General features: G+C 48.9%; 1 protein-coding gene across 1 annotated transcript in view; it reads left to right on the top strand.

Annotated features, from left to right (window-relative positions):
* Positions 1 to 18,308: 18,308 nt before the first annotated feature.
* Positions 18,309 to 20,988, top strand: part of KCNG1 (potassium voltage-gated channel modifier subfamily G member 1) — a gene marked incomplete at both ends in the record, with an annotated part of 3,915 nt that continues 1,235 nt past the window's right edge. Inside the window, one exon of the mRNA XM_083873167.1 lies at positions 18,309 to 18,338. Within this exon, the coding sequence (XP_083729293.1) occupies positions 18,309 to 18,338 (30 nt within the window). The remainder of the gene's footprint in view (positions 18,339 to 20,988) is intronic.

Below are 20,988 nucleotides of genomic sequence, written 5' to 3'. Positions count from 1 at the left end.
GAGGGACACTCCTGACAGACCAGCAAAGCAGAAATAAAACATTTCTGGTCCTTTTTTCCTCCCCAAATCCCCATCTGAGGAGCAGTTAAACCATGACTCCCACCACTAACCCATCAAACTACTTAAACAAGAAGATACGGAGTAAACAAGAAAGAGGGAAGAAAGAAACCAGTGAAGTTTTACAGTGCAGAAACCACAATTAAAATAAAGCAACTCCTTTTGGAGAAAGCACACGCAGCCCTTTTGTATAATCTGTTGTTTGACAGCATTCTTAAACTGAGTAAGACCACTAAAAGCCACACTAAAATTAAAGAGCAAATATATGGGGCTGAAGTAGAGTTCATGACAACAGCAGGGAGGAAAAACTAAAGATGCTGGTCAGAATGACAGGGTTTTGTTTAAGAACACATGTACTGCTTTGTAGCTGGGAGAAGAAAAATTGATTTTCCAGACACTGCTATAAAACATGCCAGGAGCCCAGAGCAAACCAAAGAAAACACCAGCTGCAAGTGGATCATAAAACATTCCCCAATTTTCCATGTATGGCAGGGAGAAATTATCCTGCACTTGACTCTGCTCCCTCTGTCACAGGTCAAAGGACAAGGAACATGAAGAGAAAGCAGAGTTAAATATCAGAACCCCTGGGCATGGAGAATTATCACCAGGGAGGAGCATCCTGTGCCTTGCTGAGCCCTGGGCAGAGATTCACCCTGGGATGGGGAAAAAGAGGGGCAGGAAAACTCCTTCTGCATGGAAACCCCATCCTGACCACTGAGACTGGTGACAGAAAATATTCTACAAGGCCTTAAATTCATAAATATTAAAGAGAATGATGAGGAAAATACAATTAACTGCTTTTGTTTAATAAGGTTGAATAATTGAATTGAATGACTTATCCTTTCTTTGCTGTTTTTCATAGTTTAAAAGCTGCAAAGAGAGTGAGGCTGAGAAGAGCTGGGAAAACTGCAGCTCCCCCCAGTTTGGCTCAAAGGTTGTGGTGTTTCCCAGCCTGGGGGTTATTTTTTTTTGGATTTTCCAGCCCTGCTATGAACATCATGCCTCGAAGAGGTGAAACAACTGCTGTTGTTCTGTTCTCCAAACCTGCCTTTCAGAATGGCTGATAAAGTATCCCTAATTTTGATGCTGGCCAAAAAAAAAAATGTGGCACATAATTTAACACTGATTTCATCATCTTTATTGAAGCACACCCACATTTCAGGGAAAGCTGGGGAAAACCAAAGCAATGTGGGAAAAGAGTTGAGGAAGATCTCCAGGACTCAGCAGTGATGGAGAGGAAGGGTCAGCGAGGGAATGCAGCAGGGATTTGAACATGGACATGGATAACCATGGATGATCATAGATAACATGGATAACATGGATAACCATGGATAACATGGATAACCATGGATAACGTGGATAACCATGGATAATGTGGATAACCAGGGATAACATGGATAATGTCGATAACCATGGATGACCACGGATGACCATGGATAACCATGGATAACTGTGGATGACCATGGATGACCATGAATGACCATGGATAACCATGGATAACATGGATAACACGGATAACATGGATAACCATGGATAACCATGGATGACCATGGATGACCATGGAAAACCATAGATAACATGGATAGCCATGAATAACCATGGATAACATGGATAACATGGATAACGTGGATAACCATAGATAACTTAGATAACCATGGATAACCATGGACAACCATGGATGACCATGGATGACTGTGGATGACCGTGGATGACCGTGGATGACCATGGATAACCATGGATAACATGGATAACCGTGACTGACCCCATGAATGACCATGGATAACCATGGATAACCATGGACAACATGGACAACCATGGATGACCATGGATGACCATGGAAAACCATAGATAACATGGATAGCCATGGATAACCATGGGTGACATGAATAACATGGATAACCATGGATAGCATGGATAACATGAATAACCGTGGATAACATGGATAACAATGGATAACCATGGATGACCATGGATGACCGTGGATGACCGTGGATGACCATGGATAACCATAGATAACATGGGTAACCATGGATAACTACAAATAACCATGTATAACATGGATAACCATAGATAACCTGGATAACCACAAATAACCATGGATAACATGGATGACCATGGATGACCATGGATAACCTCAGATAACCATGGATAACCACAGATAATATGGATGACCATGGCTTGGTCCCCACTCTCCACTGTCCCCTCAGATTGTCCCTCAGGGGACTGTGCACTCAGCCCACGGCTCCTGAGCTCAGCCTACATCAATAATTCAGCTGACATGGTGACAGTAGGAGCCCAGTTAATAATTCACAGGTGCCTATAAAAATATTCAGAACATTTCCATCAGTGCCTGTGCCACGCAGAGCTCTGCCTTGGGTGACCCTCCCAGCTGATTCCCAGCATGGAAATACCCCCCTGCCCCCAGGATCCCACAATTAAAACACGGAGCAGGTTCTCTTCCCTGAGGAACACTTGATGCCTTTCAATATCCCAGTTTTCTATTCATTATTAATCCTTTCCAGATCATTTCTCAAGCTGACATCTCCCCAGTTCCACACAGTAACTCCTGAGAGCAGTGAGCAGCTCAGGGCAGGAACGTCCTGGGCTCATCATCCACTTTCCTTACATAAAGCACGTGGGCTCCTTCATTTTTACACAAGGGATCCCAAGCAAAAAGGAAAGAAAGAGGAGGAAAATTTGGTTTCTGACACATGGAACCTGTTCAGCACAATCCCTGCAGCTTTCCACTCACCTGTGGAATGTGCTCTGTATTCCCATCTCAGGTGAAATGTGAATATTCACACCAAACCACTCCTGGCTGGGTTATTCAGCAGCAGTGTCAAACAGGAGCTGTTAAATGAAGTGTCTCACTGAGAGCACCAGTGTGTGATGGCTAAAAAGAGATTAAATCATTTTTTTGCCACATCCTACCAGGATAACAAGTGTAAAGTTTATTGGCTGAGTCTTTGTGAGGCCGCCACAAAACCACCCAGTAGCTGCTCCAGAACATGAGCCTGACCTGCTCTGGGTGCACAAATAAGGGAAATACTCCACAAAATGCCCTTTATTTATTTTTTTTTTCACCAGTGCATGGTCAGAACAAGACACAATATATATATTTTATATAAATATATTTATTTTCCATATTTATAAATATATATTTATATATTTATATATTTGTATTATATATAATAGCTATTATATAGATATTATATATTATATTTTTGTTTGTTTGTTTGTTTTTATATTGATTTATATTGATTTATATTTCTATATTGGGCATCACTTTTACTCCTGGTGCAGGTGACTGAAATCCAGGTGCCTGTCACAGATCCTTCCCCCTAAAAAACAATGCAGGTTTGTTGTTCTACACCTACTGGTGCTGGCAGGCTATAAATAGGATAAACCAGAACTGGAAACCCACTTGAAAATCTGAGCCACGTTTGTTTTATTTTCGCTTTCCACCCCTAAATAAACAAAGATTCGCGGGATGTGCGTAATCTGCAGCGGTGCCTAAATCAGCCTCCCTCATTTGCATCTTTTCCTTTCAACTTCTCAGGTACATTTTTATCCAGAGAAGAAAAAAAGAAAAAAAAAAAAAAATCAATGTTACTTTCATTCTCCTTAAGCCCATTTTTGTACTTTTCCGTGACAAATCATTCTTTTAATTTGGAGTCTGGGAAAGAGACTGAAAAGCTTTTTTTTTTTTTTTCTTTTTTTTTTTTTTTTCTAAAGGCTGAAACCTCATTGTCAAAGTCAAATGAAATCATCCAGCTCCGCAAATCTGGATTTTTTTTTGTGAGGATAAACCTCTAAAGGAATCGTGGTGGAGCTGTTGATCAGAGTCAGTGATGGAAGGAGCTGCCACTGACAGAGCCAAGCAGAGATAATTTAACACCACATCTCTCTTTATTCTTGCTCTTTGGAACGGCCTGGTCTCTATAGCAGCACCACTGTGGATAAATATTGCCTTTGTTTCCTTTTCCTCCGAAGGTAAATTTACTTTTCCCTCTTCAGATGGCAACTCTCATCCTGTTCATCTCAGAGTCTGTGGGCCAAATCCACCCTGCAGTGAGCACCTCACAGGAAGTTTAGACAGGGAAAGATTGGATTTAGAAAAAATTAAAGCAAACCTAAATCTGTTACTATTATTATTATTATTATTATTATTATTATTATTATCTTTAACTAGGAAGTGTTACAGGCCTAAGAAAAATCAAAACCTATGGGCCAGACTCAGCCCCAGCTGCTGTGAATGTTGTCCAGCATTCTTCCCTCCAGGTGTGTTTGTAATTTCCCCACCTCAGCCCCAAGCTGGAAGGGACATTCTGCAGAATTTGGGCCTTTTGACATTGCACAGCACAGCTGGAGCTCCTCCTGCCCCCAGAAATCACATTTCCAGGGCAGCTCTAGTGCTCAGGCTGATCTGGAACTCTGAGAAGTCGCCCAGAGGAGCAAAGATCCAAGGAATCCTCCCCCAGGAGCAGCAGCTCTGCCCACCCAGTGCAGGGAGTGATGCTGAGGGTGGTGGATTTGTGCTGTTCCCACCCTTTCCTGGGACAGCAGGAGCTGGGACACCCCTGGAGCTGCCTGGCCATGGGTTCTCTGAGCTGCAGCGTTGGGAAAGATGAGACAGGAAGGGCTTGTGGATATGATTGCCTGGTAGGAAATACTGGAGATGTAAAACCTGTGAATGAAATAGAAATTAAATCCAGCTCTGAGATGTGATCATGGCAGGCAGGAAGACGGGGATGAGCTGGAGATGGGTGGAAGGACAGAAAACAAAAGGCCCCAAGGGTGCAGCCCCTCTCCACCCTGCCAAGGCATCAGGGAAAAGGTGGATAAGAAAAGTCTCTTTAGAGTTTAGAATACAGGATGATGTGGTGATAGAGCAGTTCTCATGGGCTGCAGGCAAAGTCTGTAGGGTTTGTATCTGGCACCGGTTGGTCACTGGAAATTAGAATATTCAACACAAAAGGAGATGGAATGGATTGGAACAAGGTCCTCACTCTCTCTTACCTCTCTCTTTCCCCTCTCAGCTCTTTTACCTCCCTCACCTCACCCCCTCTGTCTCTCCCTCTCTCTTTGGGGTTCCCTCCAGCCCAGGCTGGTGGCTGAAGGCAAAGCCCTTTTTACCCACAACCCCTGCAATAAATCCACATGTTTCTAGAATATCTCAGCTCTGCAGAGTTCCCTCTCCCTGCCCTCCACGGATGCTCCTACACTGCAGACTCCAGGTGGAGTTTCCTGTCTCCTCCTGGCTCCAGGGATCATCCCTCTGGCCTCCTGCCACCTTTGTCATCGCTGATTATAATTTCAGCTTGATGAGAAACTTGTTCTGAGTCACGGCAGGGAGGAACTGGATCATTCATTTCATTTCTCCCTGCCAACCTTGGGGCTCAGGGTGCAGGGAGAAAGGGTTTGGAGAGAGAGACAAACAAACCTCCCCTGCTGGGAACTTCAGATGTGCCAGGGTGTCTTCATTTTATTGTGTAAAAAATGTAAATAAAGAGATCCTACAGGTAACTCTGGGGTGGGTCTGTTGAAATCAGCTCTATTTACTGGAAGGGATTTTCAGGAGGGATTAGGAATTGGTTAAAAATGCAATAAACTGTGCTCAGGGCAGCACTCTGGGAAGCTGGGCCAGAGGAGAGCAGTAAGAAGTCTGCCCTGGGAGCCCTCACAGGGAGTCCAGCACAGCTCCCTCTGGAATATCAGCAGGGGCTGGAACCATCCAGGCAGCACAGAAAAAATTGGGAAGCTTTTGTGGTTTGGTGCCTGAGGTGTTTTGGTTTTCTGAAATTATTTACCTAGAGAATTTTCTGTAAACAGGAGAAATGTTTTTGTAACTGTAACTTTGTTATTCATTCCTTTTCCTAGGAAAGACTTCTTCTGGTCTGACCAATGTGATTAAAGAGGTTTTGCCTTTTTGTCACCAATAAAATTGGTCTGTGTGAAATAGTATAAAAGGGAGACACATCCCAAAAATAAAGGAGTCCTTCTGAAGTTCAGAGTTTTGTGTCATTGTGGTGTAAAATGGCATCACTTTTCCTGCCCCAAACAGCAGGAATTAGGATTTGTGGTAGGATGCTGCAGGATTTCAGCATCACTGGAGGTTCATCTCCAGGCCTGGGAGCAGCAGAGGAGTGGGAATGGACAGGGAAGGAATTCTCTCTGCAACTCCCCATGCAGACAAAACCATTGCATTAAGGAATAACTGCAGCTCACAGCAGGACACAGAAGCATTTTCCAGGAATCAGAGGAGTTATCCATTGACTCAGAACGGAGTCATCCTCTGAGTGCAGCAGACAATTACTGCTGCCCACAATGCAGCGCCGGGGAAGTTTTTAACAAGTCATTAAGTGGCGGCTTTCAGAGGGAGCTAATTGGATGTCTCCAGGTCAGTGCCTAAGTACTTCTACTTCCAGCTCGAGAGGAGAGGACCACCTGTAATTTCTGTAATTAAAACTGAACCGGTGTGTGCTCAAAGCCCTCTGACAGAGCCCAGCCCAGCCCAGCACAGCACAGTGAGCTCTGCAATGGCACTGCTGGGACTGCTCTGCACAGGCAGGTGTCAGTGTCAGTGTCAGTGTCAGTGTCCTTCAGCTCAGCCCTGCGAGCACAACGGCTGTGACACTGTCCCTGTGTCCCTGTCACTGTGTCAGTCCCTGTAACCATCCCTGTCCCTCTCCCTGTGTCCCTGTCCCTTGTCCCTGTCTTTATCCTTGTTCCTGTCCCTGTGTCCCTTTCCCTGTCCCCTGTCCCTGTCCTTATCCATGTCACTGTCCATGTCTCTGTGTCCCTGTCCCATCCCTGTCCCTCTCCTTCTCACTGGCCCTTTCCCTGTCCTTATTCCCATCCCTGTCCCCTCTCCCTGTCCCATCCCTGTCACCTGTCCCTGTCCCCATCCGTGTCCCTGTCCCTGTCCCTGTCCCCATCCCTGTCCCACCAAGCTCCCAGCACAGACCCCCAACCCCCCCAAACGTGGCACAACCAATCCCTGCTGTGGCCCTGGGCAGGGCAGGGCAGGAGGGGAAGGGGATCTGTGCTGGACAGAGGGAACACCTCAGGGTGTCAGGGCAGCCCTGTGCAGCCCCCCTGTGCACTGATAATGTATTAATTACAGATCCCCTGACACAGTGATGATTTATTAATTACAGATCCCCATACACTGGTGATGTATTAATTACAGATCCCCCTCAGCCAGAGCAGCCCCCAGTGAGGCTGGAGCATTCCAGACCCCCCAGCTCAGACAGCCCTGGCTGCTCCTGGCTCTGAGCACAGACAGAACTCTGCAGTGCTTGTCCTTCTAGGAAAAAACAACCAGGATTTACAGCAGAGCCTGCAGGAGAGCTGCATCTGACCAGCCCATCAGCCCTGGGTGTTCAGGGACACTCTGAAACTTTGTTGTTGTGTTTTCATTGGCAGGTGAGTTTAACAAAATGCCAGAGATGAGAAATAACAAACCCCAGCTTGCCTTTGGTGGAGAAAATCAGCTCCAGCCTCACTCCACTGTGTCCCACAAGCAGCTCAGAAAGGGACTCTTCACCTGCTGCTTTATTCCATTTCCTCTTGTTCTGTCTGTGGGGGTGTAGAGGACAATGCTGACACAACTTTCTGAGGTACCTGGGGCTGTAAAACCACAAACCAGGAGGAACGAGCCTGAAAAACAATCACAGACAGAATCCAGCACGAAACACCCCCAAAGCACATCCATAAAAACAACTGCCTGAATTAATTATTAAAGTAATTTCATACACTCCGCACTAGAAATTGCAGAACTACCTAAGTGACTCCCAGATATCCCCAGTGAAGCTCTTCTGAAAAATCCCTCACTGCAATTATCGTTCTGTTCTGCATCTCCTGGCCATGAAACCCTCTCCAGGAGAGGAGAGGAGAGGACAGGTCAGTCACTCTCTGCAAGGCAGGAGATGGGATCTCTCCCCCACACACTGTGCTGCTGCTCCAGTGCCCATTTTCCAATTAAACTGGCCCAGTTTATCTTCCTGTCTGACAGAAAAAAAAAAAGAGTAGCAGCCAAGAACTCATTAATATCTTTTTTATCAGAGCACTGCTAAGCTAAGATTTGATCAGCAGAGCAATCAGACCTCGTTACAGCCATGACATGGCATTGCAGACAGCATTTAAAGACTGAAAACACGGAGGTTTTTTGGTTTTTTTTTCCTTGTATTTGTATAAAATCAAATAAATCTTTACCTTTTTGTTGTCCTGGAATGCCTGTGGATGCAGAGTGACCTCAGAGTGTGTTTGTTCCTGCAGAGGAAACCATCCACTTGTGAGTTATTTCAACAGGTTTGTCAAGGCAGTGCTGGTTCCTGTATTTTATGTTCCTCTGTGTCTGCTGTGCCCAGCCCCAGTTTGGGCACAGAAATGGGAAATTCCTGTGCCCAGAAGGACCCCGGAGACCCTCCCTGGGCTTTGGGGCTGTAACTGCAGTCAGGGCTCTGCTCCACACTGAGCTCTCCACACCTCCCACCCAGGCTGGGAGCTCTCCCAGGGCCCATTCCTGCAGTTCTCCTCCAGAGGATTCCCCTTCCCAAGGGAACCTCTCCAGCACTGAACACGGGCAGGGTTTTGCTGTTGCTTTGCAGACACAACAAATGACAGGGGGAAATTCAGCCCAGGCTGAGCAGGAATTTCCCCAGTGCCCAGAGAAGCTCAGATCTCCCTGTCCCATCTCCCCACGTCCCATCCACTGCCTTATTTGCAGAAATAATGAGAAAGAAATAATTTCAATTCTCCTGCACCTCCCCAGCTTTTAGGAACAGCAATTACAGGAGTCATGCTATGATGGCTTTTGCCTAATAATTTTTTTTTCCTTTATACTGTCAAAATCATTTCAAAAGCTGCAACACAAAATATAGTTTAGTGTGAATCAAAAGTATTATGACTGGGATAATTATTTCCCATCCACTGAGTGTATCACCAGGATTAAAAATTGACTGAGGCAGAGAAAGAGAGACATAATGGAAGTTGATCTCACCTGTATTTCTGAACAGAAATAAATGTCTGGAAAGGGTTTGCCAGTTGACATTTGACAGTTTGAGTGATCTCTCACCAGGGAACAGCAGATGTGGTTTGGAATTAAGGCCCCTCTTGCCTCTGAAGAGTTTCAGGGCACAGGTTCTGTTCAGGTACTGACCCAGGCAGATGCAGTGATGGGGGATTTAGGATTTAGGATTTACCCATTCTCACTCATGAAGCTGAACGATGCTGCTGCTGGAGCTCATCTTGGGAAGGCATTTCTCACATCCTTGCAAGGCTCTTTCAGTGCAGTAATCTGCAAAAAAAAAAAAAAAAAAAAAAAAAAAAAACAACAACAAAAAAAAACCAAACCAAAACCATGTTATGTTTTTGGAAAGCTGCCAGAGCTGTGATAAATAATCCACTGGTCCTGGTAGTTCCAATACAGAACCTTCCTGCAACTCATTCCAGCCCCAGCACCTCCCTCTCCTGTAAACACTTGCCACTGCTCTTGTTGATACAGGATATAAATTAGTTATTATATAAATTAGTTATTTAAACACACTCGAAGGTCTGCATTTTACCAAACATTCTGGAATATAAACACTCTTAAAGCTGGTTCCTGGTTGTGTGGCAGAGCTACAATCACGTTCCTCGGCTGCAGAGGAACCCAAAGGGACAAGAATCACCTGCAGACATAAATTCTGCTGCTCATCCTTTGCTGGGGAGTTAATCCCACATTCAGATTAGGCAGGAGCTGTGCTAACACACAAATATATCCATGCAGGGGTTTTCCCCTCACTCACACACTCCCAGGATTTCCCAGGGATCAGGGGAGGACCCAGAACATCCCCCAGAGAGGACCCAGAACATCCCCCAGGGAGGACCCAGAACATCTCCCAGAGAGGACCCAGAACATCTCCCAGGGAGGACACAGAACATCTCCAAGGGAGGACACAGAACATTCCCCGTGGATCTGCAGAGGGAACAGGGAGGAGATTGGCAGCACAAGGCACTGGAGTAAAACCTCAAGGGTTTGTAAATTAATTTTAGTCGCATGGAGCACCTTTGCAAACACGAGCACAACATCCCCAGAGCTGAGCATGGAGGAGGGATGTGTTACTCCTCTCTCCTCCAGTGCCACTAACACCACCCAGACGTGCAGGAGCTCCCCAGGAGCTCTCCTGGGTGATTTGGGAGAACGGGAGAAGAGCCTGGTGCTGCCCATGCACAAACACAATGGGATTAAATTCACGTTTACCTCAGGCAGGGCAGGTGAGGAAACCTTGGGCATTCCTTGGCAAAAGGCCCCAAACCCAAACACAGCAGTGCCTGCTCCGTGTGCTGGAGGGGAGCTGCACTGAGAGCTTTGACACCCACCTGGAACAGCAGCTCTGGGGCTTTGGGACAATTCCTGGTGGCTGGTAGAGCCCTCCCTGCCCTGGGCACTGCAGGAGCACAGGAGTGGGGCAGGGACAGGTCCCCAGGAGTGGGGCAGGGACAGGTCCCAGACAGGGACAGGTCCCCAAGCAGGGCTGGCAAAGACAGGTCCCAGGAGTAGGGCAGGGACAGGTCCCCAGGAGTGGGATAGGGACAGGTCCCAAGCAGGGACAGGTCCCCAAGCAGGGATGGCAGGGACAGGTCCCCAGGAGTGGGGCAGGGGCAAGTCCCCAGGCAGGGACAGGTCCCCAAGCAGGGACAGATCCCAGGCAGGGACCGGTCCCCAGGATTGGGGCAGGGACAGGTCCCAGGCAGGGCTGGCAGAGCTCTCCCTCACGGTCCCCAGGCACAAAGGGCTCAGCTGTGGCTGATCCAGGGACAGGAGAGAATTCAGGGTGAGGGGAGCACGGAAATGTGGTTTGCTGAGTCCAGCCCCTGCAGCCCTGTGTGATGATCCCTTTGCATCTCTGAGCATCTCTGAGCCCCAGCAGATGATGAATTGCTGGTTTAACTGGGTGATTTGTAACAAAACTCAGGGACAGCTCTGGGAGCTCTGTGCACAGAAAGGAGCACTCCAGAGGCACTGCACGGAGAGTAATGGAGCTGTTCATGAGAAAAGACAAGAGAAGCAAGCAACAAAACTGCCTGCACAGGCCATAAATCAGCAGAGAACTGTATCACCACGCAGAGACTGGAGAACTGGGGAATCTGCTCACTGTGAGGGGCCAGAGCTGCTCTCAGTGCAGTTTCCTCAATCTCAGGGGAGCTGGGGATGGCAGCAAAATTGCAAATTGCAATTTCCACCCACCCTAAATGGTCCAGGCTGGCCCAGCCCTCAGGAGAGATCCAGTCCAGGCAGGGTTGTCTGGGAGAGCAGACTTGGCTGCTCAGGGCTCAATCCAATGGGCTTTAAAAGCCTTCAAAAGCTTTTTTTTTTTTTTTTTTTTTTTTTTTTTTGACACTGTAACCCACCAGGAGTCCCCCAAGCCATCTCTTCTCCAGGCTGCACAAATGCCATCCTCAGTGTCCCAGAAGAGCTCCACCATCCTGGTGCCCTCTTTGAACAAACTCCAGCCTGGGGATGTTTTCCTGCCCTCAGTGCCCAAAATTAATGCAGTTCTTTAGAAGAAAGGAATTTATCTTCCTGATTTGTTTGGGAGGTGAGAGGTGCTGTGGAGTTGAAATTCCCTGTTTTGCTGGCAGCACTACTCCTGAGTGCAGGATGATGCTGGAATTATCTTTAAAAGCCAGGGAAAGTGATAGAACAGGGATTTCAATGTCAGCAATCAGAGGAACAGAAGGAAAAGCAGCCACGGGCTATAAAAGCAATGAAAGTGGGATTAAAATTTTTCTCTGCAGCACTGCCAGTTCCTCAAGGAGCACGAAGGAGTTGATTGACTCTGGGAATGCTTGGCCAGTCCTCCATGCAGAGCTGATCACTGCAGAAAAGCTGCTGGGGCACTGCTGGTCACCCCCAGGGACACCCAGGAATTCTGTGCCCATCAGGGTGAGACGGGCCTGAAGAGGGAACATCCCCAATTTCCAGAGCAGATTTAATATTGGCCCCATCAGTGACCTCACAGCCACTCCTCACACTGATGTCCATAAAATCCTGGACCCCCCTGGACCTGCCCAGGCAGAGCCCAAAGGAGGGGGGAGTCCTACAGTGGACACCCAGCAAATTGCAGTGTTAATTATCTCATTAACCCCGACCACCAGAATAACCATTGCCAGCCATTGCTGCTCCAAACTGCTCCCATGAAATGGAGAGATCCACTCCTGCCTGTCTCCAGATGGAAATTGGGATCCTGGTCCAAACAGCACAGCCAGGGGTGATTTATTAAACAGCAGGAAAACTCTGCATTAATCCCAGTGAGTTGTCCTTTTGTGCCTCCTCCTTTGGGATGGCTGTGACTGCACAGAACTCACAGAAACAAAAACTCACACAAACAGGGGCTGGGAGTGAAGGTAGGTGGAAATGTCCCCTGCCCCAGGCAGGTCACAGCCATTCCTGACAGCTCCTGATCCAATCTTTTCTCTAAATCTCCACTGAACAGATTTACAACTTCCTGAGATTCCAGCTACTCTCCAGCTACTCACAGGGTAATAGTTTTGTCTGATTTGGTTGGGTTTTTTTGTGTTTTTTTTTCCTGCTATCTAAAGTAATCTCCCTAATTGCTCTTCAGCAAATTGCTTTTGGTCCCATCGTTTGTGGTCGCAGGACAAGTGTTTACTGTCATCTCTGCAAATGTGTTTATACATCTGAAGACAGTCTCTGAGTCCTCCCATTGTGTTTTCTTTTCCAAATAACGGATCCCAGCCCTCCCCAGAGCTCACATTTCCCAGCAGAGTGGTCGCTCTTCTCCTCCATCTCCCTGCGAGGGTCAGAGCGGGCTGGGCGCTCCAGCCGAGCCTGGCCAGAGTCAAAAATAACAGAAGAGAAATGAGAAATGCCGCCCTCTGATGTCCCCAGGCTGCTCCTCCTGCAGCACTGCCCGGGTTAGGAGCATCACAGTCTGCTCTGCGGGGTTTGTGCCTCACACAGATCATTTGAGGTGGGATTTTACCCCTTTTGTGGCACATCATATCGTGTTTGTCTCCCCCAGTTTCGGTGTGGTGAGTTCAGACAGGCTCTGGGTCATTTGAAGTCTCAGCCTTGCAGGAATCACTGCACATGTTATAAAAACGCCCTGAATTCTGTAATGACCTCACCTAAGTTATTACACTGACCAAAAAACTCTTCCCAGATTATTCCCTGGGAGATTCTGCTTCATCTGTCCTTCCTCTTCCACAGCACAAACTTTCAGAATATGGACTTTTGTTAGCAACATTATTATTACTATTACTATTATTATTATTATTATTATCATCATCATTATTATTATTGCCCAAAAGCCAAACCCCTCGTAGCTGTCACTGTGGCCAGCAAAGCCAATCACCTCCCTGCTGCTGACACAGAAACCTTCCCAAAGCCAAACCAAAATCCTGTGCAGGACCAGGGAAAAGCAGCCCGAGGTGCCACCCCAGTCACTGTCCCCCAGCCACTGTCCCCCAGTCACTGTCCCGCAGTCAGTGCCACCACAGTCACTGTCCCCCAGTCACTGCAGCCCAGTCACTGCAGCCCAGTCACTGTCCCCCAGTCACTGCCACCCCAGTCAGTGCCCCCCCAGTCAGTGCACCCCAGTCACTGTCCCCCAGTCACTGCACCCCAGTCACTGTCCCCCAGTCACTGCCACCCCAGTCACTGCCACCCCAGTCAGTGCCCCCCCAGTCACTGCACCCCAGTCACTGTCCCCCAGTCACTGTCACCCCAGTCACTGTCACCCCAGTCACTGTCCCCCAGCCACTGTCCCCCAGTCACTGTCCCCCAGTCACTGCCACCACAGTCACTGTCACCCAGTCACTGCCACCACAGTCACTGTCCCTCCAGTCACTGTCACCCCAGTCACTGCCAGCCCAGTCACTGTCCCCCAGCCACTGTCCCCCAGTCACTGTCCCCCAGTCACTGCCACCCCAGTCACTGTCACCCCAGTCACTGCAGCCCAGTCACTGTCCCCCAGTCACTGTCACCCCAGTCACTGTCCCCCAGTCACTGTCCCCCAGTCAGTGTCACCCCAGTCACTGCACCCCAGTCACTGTCCCCCAGTCACTGCCCCCCAGTCAGTGTCACCCCAGTCACTGTCCCCCAGTCACTGTCCCCCAGTCACTGTCACCCCAGTCACTGTCCCCCAGTCAGTGCTACCCCAGTCACTGCCACCCCAGTCAGTGTCACCCCAGTCACTGCCCCTCCAGTCACTGTCCCCCAGTCACTGTCCCCCAGTCACTGCCACCCCAGTCACTGTCCCCCAGTCACTGTCCCCCAGTCAGTGCTACCCCAGTCACTGTCCCCCAGTCACTGTCCCCAGTCAGTGCCACCACAGTCACTGTCCCCCAGTCACTGTCCCCAGTCAGTGCCAGCCCTACACAACTCCTGTTCAGCAGCTCCGGCTGAGGGAGATCAGCACGACTGTTCCTGTGTGCCCACACAATCCTGAACCACATTCCCGTTTAGTTTCAGGGGGAAAAAAGTGTTTTGCTAAAATTACCATAGTATAGATTTTATTTTTTTTTCCTTTGTATTACCATAGCAACAAAGGGCTTGGCTTGGAGCGAGACCCCGGTGAAGGGCACAGTGCCCTGGGCACACACAGCCCCTGTCCCCGGGAGGTGACTGTCCCTGTCCCCATCCTGCAGAAATCCCTTCCACGAGCAGTGCCTGGGCAGGGGAGGGAAACCAGAGCCCAAATCTCTGCACTCGGAGATGGCAGAGAGGGAGAACAGCACAGGGGATGGGAGAGCCTGGGACAGAGCTGGGGCTGCTGGTCACTCCTTAACCCTGACCCCCAGATCCAGCTGGAGATTACACCCACACTGAGCGACTTCCAGCCAGGTGTCAAACAAATGTCACTAAAGAGCAGGGCTGAGGAATATTCCCCAAGTCCAGGATAATGACTCGATTGGTGCAGGGCTGGCCCTGGAGCAGAGCAGGGCTGCGGAATATTCCCCAAGTCCAGGATAATCTGATTTGTGCAGGGCTGACCCGGGAGCAGAGCAGGGCTGGGCTCTCCCGGAGCCTCTGCAGGACCAGGGGCAGAGCTGGGATGGGATTTATGTTTCCACAGACACTTGTTACCCCATTTCCCCAGCTCAGGGCACAGCAGCATCCCCTCCCCACGGCCAGGACAGCCGGGGGTGCCCCCAGCGCGCTGCGGGCCGGGCTCTGCTCCTCCTCGGCTGCGGGAGCTCCTCCTCCTGTTCCTCCTGTTCCTTCTCGTCCTCCTGCCGTTCCCGGTGCTCGGAGCGGGGCAGCGCTGCCCGGGCTCTGTTCCCGGTGCTCGGTGCGGGGCAGCGCTGCCCGGGGCTCTGTTCCCGGCCCGGGGCTCTGTTCCCGGCCCGGGGCTCTGTTCCCGGCCCGGAGCTCTGTTCCCGGCCCGGGGCTCTGTTCCCGGCCCGGGGCTCTGTTCCCGGCCCGGGGCTCTGTTCCCGGCCCGGGCTCTGTTCCCGCAGTTCCCGGGGCCGGTCCGGTTCGGGGCCGCACCATGAGCGGGCCCGGGGCTGTCCCGGGGCTGTCCCGTCCCCTCCGCGCTCCGGGCTCGGGGCACGGCGGGTGCTCAGCCCGGTAACCCCCGGTACCCACCCAAAGAACACCGAGAGCCCCTCGCAGGCAAATTCAGGAGAACTCCCGGCGCTCCGGGGGTGGCCCGGGGGTGGCCGCAGCCGTCGAGCCCCCGGAGCGGGCGGAGCAGCAACAACAACAACAACAACAGAAACAACAACACCAACACCAGCAACAGGTTGTGTCCCTCGGCAGGGATGGAAGACAGAGAGCGGCCGGCACTCCCCGCCGGAGCCGGGCTGGCCGCAGCAGCAGCAGCAGCAGCAGGAGGGGCTGTGCCGCCCCCCGGCCCCGCTGGGCTCCCCGGTGCCCTGCCCCTGCCCCTGCCCCGGCCCCGCCGCCGAGGGGGCTGAGGCTCCCCGGGCTCCCCCCGGCCGCCCGTGGCCGCCCCCCGCGCCCCGGGGCCGCTCAGCGCACGATGGAGATGGAGATGGAGATGATGGAGCTGCGCCTTCCCCGTCCCGCCCGCCTCGCCTGATCACAAGGTGCTCTAATGGCTTTTTGTTGTTTTTATTCAGGGATGTGTTTGTGTCTGAGGTCTGCGCGTTGGGGATTGACAGGCACAGCAAGGGGGATGCTCTTGATAGGAAATGTCTTTCCGGTAGATTATTATTATTATTATTATTATTATTATTATTATTATTATTATTTCCATTGGAAAAGACTTGGGGAATGGATGAAGACAGGACGAGCATGAGAAAACTCTTCCATCTCTTCATTTCCACAGCAAAATATTTATCATTGCAAGTAAACGGCAGATTTTTTTTTTACTTTTCAAAACTACGTTTAAGAAATTGCTATGAATGTGACTTGCTGAGATTTGTTGACATAAATAATTTTGACATAAATAATGTTTATGTTGACACAAATAATGTTTTCACAGCAGGAGGGTAACTGCAGTTATTAATCCTAATGCATTTCAGACCATTCTCCTGGGGATGTAAGTTATCTGCAAAGTTATTTCACTTCTGGTTGTGCTCAGTAGAATAAGGCTCAGCTTTAGAAAACCGAACATTATTTGACATGATTCTGTTTGTAGGTTCTCATAAGGGGCCACAACTGTCCAGCTCAGGGAGAGCAGGATAGAGATAGAGCAATTTTTAATTTTTTTTTTTTTTTTTTTGTCTTATCTGCTTTTCAGGAGAGTTTTATTTCCCGTTATACATTGACCTTTCTAAGTTTTACTCTGGTTTGGCTGGGAGTTCACTTTTGCGAGCAGAGTTGAAGTTTGGGATCTGTTTTTGGGCTGCAAAGAGCTGCAGGAGAGGGGCTGGAAGTGTGGAAATGAGGCAGAGCACAGAAATCCTGTGCCAGGAGAGAGCTGAGTGTGGCTAAGGAAAAACTAAAGGAGGAGGGATCATTAAATTGTTTCTTACTGAATTCTTTTTTTTTAAAAAAATCACTATATTCTTAATCAACCTGCACTGAAATCTGAAACTTTTTAATGTGTTTTTTTTTTAAACTTAATTTACAAATGGTAAAAAGCAGCAGAGATGAGTTGCAGGCACTGGGATTGACAGGAGAGACGTGGGGGAAGTTCTGCATCTTCTTTGCAGGCTCGTTATCATCCAGGCACAACTTTGAATTGTCTGCACGGTGGAGCAGGAGCAGGACTCCTTGCAGGAGCTCTGATTACATCAGAGATGCATTGCAGAATTCAAAATACTGCAGAGGACACTGGAGGGGAGGAGGGGGGGAAACGACACCAAGCAGTGGAATTTTATCGTGTTTCTCATGAGTTTATTTCTTTCCCTCAGAAGGGCATCTTTAATAATTCTTTTCCCATTGCCGTGGAGTCTGGCATCCTTCCTGAATTTGGGCTGCAAGGAAGGGCAGGACGGATTGCTAATTTGATTTCCTCACCAGACATAATGGATGTCATCTTGTGCAGGACGGATTTCTGAAAACGTGTCCTCTCTTGTTTTCCCACACACAATCCACCCTTGGAGTCACCCAGAGCCTTTCCCTGGGCCAGTTACTCCGTGTCACTGCAGGTTCTAAAAGCCAGAGCAGTTCCCAGGGTGGAGAATGCAGGAAGAGACAGTTTTTGCCCCAGTAAGTTTAGAAAATATGAGAGCAAGGATGCTCAGAGGGAAGGATTTGCCCAGGAGGAGAGCACACTGTCAGCAGGGGAGGCTGGACTGGGCTGCAGGGAGCCCCAAGGGCAGGATGGTGCTCAGAGCTCAGCCCAGGAGGGCTGTGACCATTGGGCCTGGCTTAGAGCAGAGCAGATTTTATTGTCACAGCAGATCCCTAAAGTTCATCCTGTTCAATTCCTGGGAAGGTTGGGGCTCTGGGCCAATGTGTTAGTCTGACCTTAGACTGCAGCGTGTTGCCTCCACTCCTGAAGGCATCTGTCACCAGCTGTCCCCAGTGTCATCAGGCTGCAAGGGAGGGATAGAGCAGCTTGTTTGGCCTTAAAACTCAACAGCAAGGAATCCTTCCATCAATGAGACCTCTGTCACCCCAAAGCAACACTGACCATCATTCCACCCAGGCACCCTCAGAAGGAAGAGAAGAAAACACGCAGAGAAACGCTCTGGTTTATTTTTCTCCTCTTCTCCCTTCCTCCAAGTCAGGCCACGTTTATTATTGTCCTTTATCTCCTCCTACTCTTCCCCTGTAGATATGATGCTGCGTGTATCTGAGGCAAAGAACATGAAAATAGCCCATGTGGAGCATCAGATCCTACGTGGGATTGGTAGGCTTTGCCAGCTCTGGTGATGGCAAGGCAAGGAGCAACCTTTTCTAAGTGCAGGCACTCAGCGTGGCACACAGGGGATCCATTTGTCCAATTTATTGCCTCACACAGGTCGAGGAGCTGGCAGGGAGGGAAGAAATCCCTTCCTCTTTGCTCTGCTCTTTCACAGTTGCTGCCTCAGGGTTACAGCGTGTGTCTGACACACAGAGAACATTTACATTTCCCTCTCTCTCCATTTCTTCCCATCGTGTCAACAGTGGATGTGCTGGGAGATCAAACCAGTGACAGAGATGAGCTGCCTCCTCATTTTTCCTGGCTGAGATTCAGAGGATAAGTTGTTGCTAACCAACATCATCTGGTATTACAGAAGGGAAAATGGTTAACAGCTCCCACTTATCCATATCTTATATCAGTCATAATCTTCATTCTGTTTGGACCAGCCTGCCTTAGACATGGCTGAGGCAGAAGGGAAAAGGCATTTTTAAATTAAACAGCAGTTGGTCTGAGAGATGAAGCCCCACACAAACATCCATCAGGCAGCCCTGGTTTCCATATCAGACCTGGATCTTTCACTCCAGTGGCATTTCCTCTGCCCATCCAAGGCAGGGGTGGGACAAGATGAGCTTTAAAGGTCCTTTCCAACCCCAACCATTCTGGGATTCTGTACGAGTGGGGAGTCAGGAAATCACACCCCATCCCAAGCTGAGCTGTGTGTGAGTGTGCACAGAGCTGCTCTGTCCAGCCCAAACCCTCGGGGAAGTTTTGGAGCAGGACTGAGAGAGGTTTGAATTTTGAATTGAAGCATTGAGAGTGCCCTTGCAGCAAGGAGAACTCCCAAACCATTGTGCAGTTGTGTCCTTTGAGTCCTTTGCTGTTGTGTAATTGTGGGTTTTTTTCCTTCTCTAACAGGTATGTGCCACTCCTGGTGTGGTTTATAAACCCAGCTCCTGAAAAGGAGGGTTCTGTGGCTCAGCAAGTGGCCGTGGCAGGGGGTGTATCCCTGGGGTGCACATCCAAGGGGAGGTGAGTGCAGCCAGGAGAACAAAACTCAACTGCTACTGAAGCCAATCAACTGGAATATTTATTCCTTTCCTGTGGACTAGAAAGCCAAAAATACTGGTGCATATTTAATGTCTCTATATTGTAAAATCTCCTAAATAAATAAATACTCTTATCAAGTGAAACTCAGGGACTCCACACACTAAACTGAGTGTGCAGACAGAAGGTTTTGGAGCAGTGCTCACAACCTCCTGTGGAGGAGCAGATTCCACTGACTCTTGCAGTGCAGTGAATTAGGGAGGGCAGAAGTTTGAACTTTTCCAGCTCCTGTGTTTGATGCCCAGTTGAACTCTGCTCACTTCACTCCCTGGGCCTTTACACCAGCCTTGCATGAGCTGAATTTGAAAGGGATTTTCCAAGTTGTCAATAGAAATTTTGGGGTTTTCATAGTCAGAGGTAAAGGCAGCTTGGCTCAGCCAACTCCAGGGACAAAGCCCTGTCACTGCATGTAGGGTGTCAGTGATAACTGAGACAACATTCCAAGGTTTGCATGGAAATCCTGCATTTCTTTTGCAATCTTTGGTAAATGAGGCCATAAAAAGGGGAGTCGCTGTGTCATTAATTGTGTATAAACTCTACACAAATGTTTTTGTGATCACCAGTACAAGTGAGCCTTTTTCCCCTAAATTGTTTCCAGATGGCCTTTAGAAATTAGTCTTGTACTAACTGCTTTTTAGCAGTGTGGATTTTATTTTAGAAGTGTGTGAATTACAACATAATTGACTTCTGATTCTTTCTACATTTTTCACGGGTACTAAAAACACTCAGAAAATTTCACGAGTAATACTTTAAAAAAATTACACAATTTAATTTTCTACAAAACACACTTGAATTCTGTGTCCTAATGTGACACTGCCATCATTTTTATACCTCCCACTCTGAAGCAGAAACATCCTGCCACATGGAGGAATTATTCCTGGTTTCCCTCTTTATCTACTGGGAACAGAGACCTCCTGTATCTGAGACAGGAGCAGCCTCCAGAGTGATAAAAATGCCAGGCAGAGCTCCTGAACCGGGCACAGCCCTCGGTACGGGGTCAGTGCTGCCCAGCTGGACAACCCCAGCCTGCCCACAAAGGTCTTAATTAAATACTGGAAATGGTTTACCCAGGGAGGTGGTGGAGTCACCATCCCTGGATGTGTTTAAAAAGAGACTGGATGTGGTACTCAGTGCCATGGTTTAGTTGAGGTGTCAGGGCTGGGTTGGACTCGATGATCTTGAAGGTCTTTTCCAACCTGGTGAATCTGTGATTCTGTGATTCTGTGATTCTGTGATCCTCTGTCTTCTGACCACGCTCAGCCACTGCTGTTTCCTTTCCCATTGCTCTTATCCTCCATAAATGCTTTTGAGCTGCAACCACTCCATTTATTCACAACCTGCCATTTCCTCACCCCCGTGTTGTTTTCTGTTCCAGAAGACACTTGCAGAGCAGCAGCAGCAGCAGCAGCAGCAGCAAAGGGATGCAAAGTTGTCTTCCAAGATGACTCTGATGCCTGGAGAAAATTCCGACTACGACTACAGTGCCCTGAGCTGTACTTCAGATGCTTCCTTCAACCACACGTTCTTTCCAGAATCCGAAACCCTCCAAGGG

Source organism: Zosterops lateralis (assembly GCF_965231275.1).
Source record: "Zosterops lateralis genome assembly, chromosome: 16".
Taxonomy (NCBI): Eukaryota; Metazoa; Chordata; class Aves; order Passeriformes; family Zosteropidae; genus Zosterops; species Zosterops lateralis.
Note: the sequence above shows the minus strand (reverse complement) of the source record. Positions and strands in the feature narration are given on the sequence as shown.